Below are 7,852 nucleotides of genomic sequence, written 5' to 3' on the forward strand. Positions count from 1 at the left end.
TGAGAAGTGATCCCGACTTGTTTTAATTTTAAATGAGACACAAAATGTATATCTATTTGTATGCAAAGTTTTGGAAAGATTACATTTATTTACTATAATTTTTTTATTTGCGTTATAATTTGATTACTCAAAAATTTTGTAACATCTGATGTTGTGTTCATTATGTACTGGCCTTTGAAGCCATCAGTAAGACAAGAAGTTTTAAACTTTGACTTAGATTTTACTTTTACAGTCATTACATGTATTCAACTTCATACTGTATTAAAATCATAACTAAATAATAGTTCAAACTATAAATTTTTGTTTGATTTCTTCAAATTATCAATTTCTATGTCAATTTTTGCAAAAAATGGTAGGAAAATTTGGGGCCCTATGTTAAAAAACATGGCATGTGTCATGGGTCACAAATAAAATAAATGAACATTATATATAGGTCCCTATCTTTATATCCAAGTGTTTTTCGGATGATTGACATTACTATTATTTCAGGTGCCAACCTCCTTAAATGAAATAAATACTTAACTCTACCGTATGGTTTTTAGTGGGGACCATCTCAAAATTAAAATGCACCAAATTTTTCTATATATTTGGAGCATAGCGAATGAAGATTGGTATAATGGTTTCATTCAAAAGGTAAGGAAAATATCTTCGAGGATAGAGTCATTCAGTATATAACATTTCAATGGCGTACAATTTTTACTTTAAAAGCGCAATGGCAACGCTCCCGTACCGCACAACGGAAAATCGTTTAAAAAATAAAAATGTCCTTAAAATCTAAATATTTTTATCTGCATTTTGTTTTAATTAGTTCATTTTAATAAATGATAGCGAAAATTTTTTATAAGAAGTATAAATCCACTGTATTATTCTAGAATACGCAAAAACATGAGCAATGAAAACTAAACTGCTAAAGTCGGTACAGTACTAGTCGCTTTGATAATAATGATAATCGGGATCGAGAATCAAAAAAGTCTCTAACATTGTGACCGGTCGGAGCCGAAATACTTTAAAAACATAAAGATGTTTGGCCAGTACCAGTACATTGCGACAATGTCGCATCTGAGTAATCCTTTAGAAAGACTTGAATTTTCTTTTCTTTTCAGTTTGTCGTCATTAAAGCTGAAACTTTGCGATGCAGGTGTCGGAGATGCGATATGCTTTACCAAGGCATGCGTGCGGGTTGTTACGATGTCTTCTGAGATGTATGCCTTCACAGAGATTTTTGACAAAGGACATCGGATTCTATTGGAGTACATAACACAGGATAAAAAACCCATGGGAACTGATCTCCATTTACTACAAAAACTTATTTCCTTTACTTCGAATTTGAAAGGTTAGTTAACCATAACTTACGCTAGTGACAGCACAGGGGCTTGGTTGTTGGATAGTGAATTTCCTAATTATTTGTTCCCGAAGGAAAAATTTATTGAAATTGGTAATCTTATGTGTATTTCTGTGTATTGCAATAAAAAAATTCACTGAAACCCCTCGTTTCAGTCATGTTAAAAAAGTGTATTCAATGTACATACTTTTTTTAATGTACATTGAATACACTTTTTTAACATCACTGAAACGGGGGTTTTCAGTGTATTTATTTAATGCAATACACAGAAATAGATCTTAGATTACCAATATTAATCAATTTTTTCTTCGGGAACAAATAAGTAAGAACTTCACTATCCAACAACCAAGCCCCTGTGAGTGACAGGCGTATGCGTAAGTACCAAAAAACCATTTTGTGTTAAAAGAAAGAAAAGGCCATTGCAGTTAGAATTTGAGCAATAAACAGATGCAATAATGATAATCGTTATAAACTAAATTTCTCTGGACAACAGCTTGAGATTTATGAATGAGTAAGTAACAATACAGTTACCTAATACATGTATATTTCTGTTGTAAGATATTATACTCTGTCCCAAATTTCTGCTTCCATAACTTTTTGCTCAATATTTTGATAGTCATAAATACCTTATTGTACAAACACTGTTCATCCACTAGAATGAAAAAGTTCAGACTTTCTGTTTTGAAACGCTCCTTGTATTGCTTCAGGTTCCAATTCACAACAGTAGAAAGACAATTAAAGTCTATGTGGATTTCGCATTGCAACAGACATGAAATGTACAGTATTTTTATGATAATGTTAAAAAATTGTGCAATGTGTCCAGAATATTTCTGAATGGAGAAAAGATGTCATTATTTCCCTTTATAAATCACTGAGGAAGTATAGCATATGCAATATTTTTCCAACTGTACCATTATAAGTGACCCTAGGAAATTTAGAACAATTACCCTAGTCCTGTTCTTGTGTTTTTGCTCATAAATATGCACAGTATTTAAAAATATGTATTTTATTTTTTTTTACATCTGGACAGGAAATTATGTCCATAATCAGTTATTTAGATTTTTAGCCATACAAAAATTACAATTTTAGATGCAAGCAAAGCACTGCAGAGTGCATCCGGAGGATCAGGAGGAAAAGAGAGAGAGACAGAGTGGTCAGAGAGACTTGCTGTCCATTTCTTTTTACCTCTATCACTGGCACAGGACTGTGTTCTGGACATTAGTAATGATAAAGTCTTGGAGTGCCCATGTTCCTGTAAATTTCCTATAATGTATGGCGACACATCAATTGGTAAGTTAATTTTTAACCTGGTTCACACTTCACTTCTCTTTAATGTCTTATTGCATAAGAGAGCACAGAGCACTCTGATGCAAGGTTTATTTCTCAATCAAACATACCAACAAACAATTTTTGACATATAACACAAAAACTGCATACTAAAAAGCAAAAACACAGTATGCACATCCATAATACTAATATAATATTACTATGTTTATAATTCAATTAATCAAATGTTAATTCCTAAAGATCCTTTTAAAGTTAAGAAGCAGATAAAGTTTGACAGATAAAAGATATAACAAGGACTAAAAATATTATTGATAAGCACAACTAGTCTATATGGTTCATTGCAGGTCATCCTAAAACCTGGTTTGGAAATTTTGACATAGTAATCAGGAAAGCTTCAAGCCCACAAGAAAGAAATAAAAGACCAAAACTTGAAACTGAAGTACACATAGCAGCTACTGTAATTCCTGAGGAGTTCTCTCAAGATCCCGAGTCATTACAAGATGAGAGTTCAGAGGATGACCTAACAGAGTTTGATAGTCTTCAAAAGTATTTTTCACAAACTGTGGCTCAAAGCATAGTTTTTTCATTCTATCAGAAGAAATGTAATCAAGCTGTAAATATTGTGCCATTCATTGCAGTGAGCAAAACTCATGTGCAGTTTCATTTTTATGACTGTGAAAAGGACCTATATTTTTTGAGTCAGGAAATGCCGTTATTCGCTGGTGATTGTGATGAATTACTTATGGAAACAGTTATTGCAACATGGTTAGTTATAAACTACAGATATCTGTTGTCAGGACCTACAGAAGAAATGGTTAGGGGTGAAAAATTTGGTTTCCATTCAAATGTTTCAGATGAAGCTCTGAATCTGTACAGAAATGAAATTAAAATGGGTATAACAAAGCTAAAAACTAAAGATTTTGATGTTAGAAATGCATTATGGCGTCAGGGTGTTTTTCTGAATGCAAGTGACACTGTAAAACGTAAAAAAAAATTTGGAAAGGAAAAGAGTTGAAAACTGAAGATTTTGTAATTTAGGTTTACATATTTGTTCTAATGTATCTTGCTGACTAATTATCAAGAAAAATCAACATACAATGTATTTTAGTATAGTGACTTGCTACTTTTAGTATTCATTATATTATTTTTCTTCTAAAAAGCTATAATGTTTGTTAGGAGATAAAATATGTGGCATTTTTAATTTATCGATTGTTTTCCTTAAGACCTATAAAACTTCAATAAAAGCAGGTGAAAACAATTAGTATTTCTTATTTTGAAAATAAACTTTTGACGTTGACATTTTGATTTCTGTGATTAAATCTTTATCTCTGAGTAGTCCTTTAGACTTGGCAACCTAGGAAGTTAGCTTCTAGATCCGTTTCTAATGCAATGCCAGGTACCAAGGAGAATCATTCAACTATGTTCATGTAATATTCTATTCATTCCACCAAATCACAGGGCTAGTCTTATTTCATAAATCCTTAAGTATACACGAAAATATAAATAATTGAAATTTAAGCTTCCTAAAATTAAATAAAGATTGTTGGCTTTATCCAAGGTATTACCGGAATAGATAAAAGTCATCGGGGTTGTATCTTAGGGTCTTCATTATTTATCCTCACATTGTTTTTTTTTTTCATCATAAAGGTTAAACAAGTGTGTCACAATCTCTCTCTCTCTCTCTCTCTCTCTCTCTCTCTCTCTCTCTCTCTCTCTCTCTCTCTCTCTCTCTCTCTGACGGAGGAGGGGGTGGTAGGGATAGTTGCTAGATAGAGAATTTACCGGTATAATTGTATTTGCTGATAATGTATATGAAGTACTATGTAAAAAAAACTTTCAATTTTCTAGGGCGGTGGTCCAAACTTCCTTATTCAGTATTATAATAATAGATATATAGTATCTTTTATCAAATATGTTTGATAATAATCAAAAAATACATAGAACATACATAGTACATACTCAAATACACAACTGTCGATCCTCACTTTTATTGTACATATTACATGCCATTGGCCCACTAGATCGTACAACACATCAGATGGACAAATTATGTACAATTTTCCCGAATAAAATTGCACATCTTGAACATTCATTGTACTAGGGACATATACACCAACATTCGTATACATATATTCGTCCCTGGCTGAGTATACTTGCTACAATAATTATCACTCTGTCAGCCTGGATTATTATGTTCCAAAGTTAATACAAGATAAAGAAAATTCGTCAAATAAAAAATACACAATGAATTGTTATCGAATTTGATCGGTGATAAAATCGGGATATCATATATATTACATGTATTACATCTAGATTAGAAAACCAACCAACAAAATTATTTTAAATAAACACATCCTCCCATCGTCTGATAAAATATCAGTTCGGTTAAAAACAGGACTTTATAGAAAAATGTGTCCTCTTTTTTCATGAAAATTTTTTTTGTGATATGTTTGACATCGATTGAAAGATTTTGATTAAATCTGATTATTTTAACAGTAAGAACTTGGTTTTTTTAAAGTAAGGTCACAGTATAACTTCTAAGCCATATTGCGATATAGAAATCTTGAACACAGAGTTGTCATATATTTCCTTCGAGAAGGTAATTATCTAACCACTACACAGAGTCACGGAATATTTACAACACCTGAAGTAGTCACAATGAGCAGTGTAAACAACAGACCAATCGACAACTGGCACTGATTAAACCCACTATACGTCCCGCCACCTGGCGAGTAGGCGCGGACAACAAACGTCTTGTTGACGACGCCATTGCCGCAGTAGTACATCCCGCTCGCTGGTTCACACAGCAGAACTGTGTTCATATCAACCGTTGTCATGGTGTAGTTAAGGAACGACTGCCTCCTGTTGTTGCAGTCTTGATACACTTCCGGTTCAGACTCCGTTATGTCGGCAGTGTAAGAAATCAGGGGCGCAAAGCCCATCTCTCCCTCCTGCTTGTAGCACCAGCGCAGGTTGACTGGGGGTCTACCGACGATTCCCGTGCAGGTGAAACGATAGGTTGACCCCACAAGGAACCTCCCTCCTCCTGAAGGATCCAACATATTGTCACCGGTGGGTGGGGTGTAAATTCCATCTATGGCTGTTGAAGCGGCTGCAAGTAACGCGATACATGTATTTATTCATGTAGTTACTAAGTTGACCAAACTATTGCTTCAACATGTTTTCTAATGCTCTTTAAAAATTTCACCAAATATTATTTGAAAAAAATAAATAAATTAAAAAAAATTAATAAATGAATAAATTTATATAAAATCGTACTTTTCACGCCAACATATCTTGAGACTTGGTCTTCATAGTTAGCATGGTCTTTGTCTTGTGCGTTCAGAAGACACGTGTAGTTTGCCTCATCTAGACAACTGGTCAAATTAGCAGGAACGACAACCCTTAGAAACTTGTTCACTGGATTGCTGTCGTGGACATTTCCGGTCAAATTGTACCTAATATATTAAGTAAACAAACTATCATTTTAAAATAGCATGTTTTTGGTTATATGTTGATTGTATTTTAAATTTCAAATCTGAAGTAAGAAACTCTTACTTAATCTGTTATTCGTGACATCAAATTTCAGTTGAACCAGATGTGACATCAGTCATAACATGTGTCTTACTGTATACATGCAGGGTGATTTTTGTCCCGTGTTTTTTTTTTTGCCTTTCTTCATTTGCGAACGGTTTCGCCCTGTCTCGAACGAAGTTCGCCCAGATACGTTGTGTTAAAGATAGATAATTTGAGACATTTGAATTGCTTTCTTAAATTCGCCAGCTAATTACGAGACCAAAAGGGGCGAAAATAAAACTGGGGTGAAAATTTCCGTGTTCACAGTAGTGCTTTTGTCTTTAATAGCCGTTTATAAATATTAGTTCCCTGATAATTTGGGTCCTGATCAATTCATATCATGCAATTTATGTGTATTGCATATCAGTACTTCCAGTACTTTGATTACTCCTACCATCGTTTGATTCTGTACATAGCTTGTTACATTACCTGCCTCGGTTATTGGTGACATCCAGCACGATCAGGTTGGTGTTCTGGGCTGCCCTGTTGTACGTGACCTTGGCTACAGGGGTCCCGTTCCGGTGTAAGGTGAATGAGTTGACATACATTATTAATTCACTGTTGGCAGGGCTGCACCTCACGTCCAATGGCGTCACCCCGAGGGTGAAGTCACTGCTAGTTTGTATAAGTACACCGTCCAAACCTGTAGTAATGAATCGTTGTTGTAAAATATCAACGATTTTATAGCTGAAATAAAATACCTTATATACCAACTTTAAAATACATAATGATTATATAAAACGACAAATTCAGAGTAGAACCTCTCAAAAAGTATCACAAATTGGACATTGACAATCACACCAACATATTCTGCATTCTATTTAATAACTGGGTTTGAAAATTAATTTCCATTTTTACGAAATAAAGCGTCAATCATCTACTTACCAGAAAATAAAAGCATTAAATATGTTATTCTAAATAATTCCATGTTATTGATTTCATCGACGTTTGTTAATGTAACAACACGTGTGTTTCTTCTGAAAATTCATTTCCCAGGGTCCAGAATACAATTTTATTGTTTTATTGTATGTAACATATAGTCCTCCTCTCTCATAAAGCAATAAATCCTTATCCCACGTCACACAACAAAAATTTAGGACAAATGATTTTAAAGATTTTTCAAATCAATTGCATTTGAACTTTTATGATATCTAAATGATATCTTAAACAAGTAACCAAATATGAGTGCATGTAATATGGACAGTTATCGCTCTTTTCATTATATGTTCCATTATGTGATGCACCAATTGCGTCCTTCAGGTTATAATGGTATATTAAGTCTAGAGTCATTTGATACAACAAAAACTTATCACAATATAATTATTCCCACTGTACAAATACGCTTGGCACAATATATAAACTACGTATGATACCGGTGTGACTTCCCCCATAGTGAGACTGGCTATATAGTGAGCACACCCCCCCCCCCTTAGGGGGAAGAATAGCTACAACCGACCATATATAGTGCGGCTTCCCCTTTACGTGATTGGTTTGGGTTTAATTTTTAAAAGTAGACGTTGTTTATGACTTCGTGCATTATAGATTGCTTTTTTAAAACTATAATCTCAGTCTAACAGTCCGACATTAGCTTGATCTCAATAGTGCAACGGAATGAGGATGCTAACGTAGTCCTCATTTTTGTCATTT

General features: G+C 33.8%; 2 protein-coding genes across 2 annotated transcripts; one reads left to right on the forward strand and one right to left on the reverse strand.

Annotated features, from left to right (window-relative positions):
• The first annotated feature begins 980 nt into the window (after positions 1 to 980).
• On the forward strand, positions 981 to 3,890 carry LOC128156768 (uncharacterized). The gene is made up of 3 exons (XM_052819055.1): positions 981 to 1,333; positions 2,432 to 2,632; positions 2,974 to 3,890. The coding sequence occupies exons 1-3, from the start codon at positions 1,021 to 1,023 to the stop codon at positions 3,642 to 3,644; spliced, it is 1,185 nt and encodes a 394-aa protein (XP_052675015.1). The 5' UTR covers positions 981 to 1,020; the 3' UTR covers positions 3,645 to 3,890.
• Positions 3,891 to 4,037: 147 nt separating this feature from the next.
• LOC128156769 (uncharacterized) lies at positions 4,038 to 7,204 on the reverse strand. Its single transcript, XM_052819056.1, has 4 exons — positions 7,091 to 7,204; positions 6,635 to 6,848; positions 5,909 to 6,087; positions 4,038 to 5,741 (listed from the first exon to the last, which is right to left on the reverse strand). The coding sequence occupies exons 1-4, from the start codon at positions 7,131 to 7,133 to the stop codon at positions 5,254 to 5,256; spliced, it is 924 nt and encodes a 307-aa protein (XP_052675016.1). The 5' UTR covers positions 7,134 to 7,204; the 3' UTR covers positions 4,038 to 5,253.
• Positions 7,205 to 7,852: the final 648 nt, after the last annotated feature.

The sequence above is a fragment of the Crassostrea angulata genome, chromosome 7 (genome assembly GCF_025612915.1).
Source record: "Crassostrea angulata isolate pt1a10 chromosome 7, ASM2561291v2, whole genome shotgun sequence".
NCBI classification, from domain to species: Eukaryota; Metazoa; Mollusca; class Bivalvia; order Ostreida; family Ostreidae; genus Magallana; species Magallana angulata.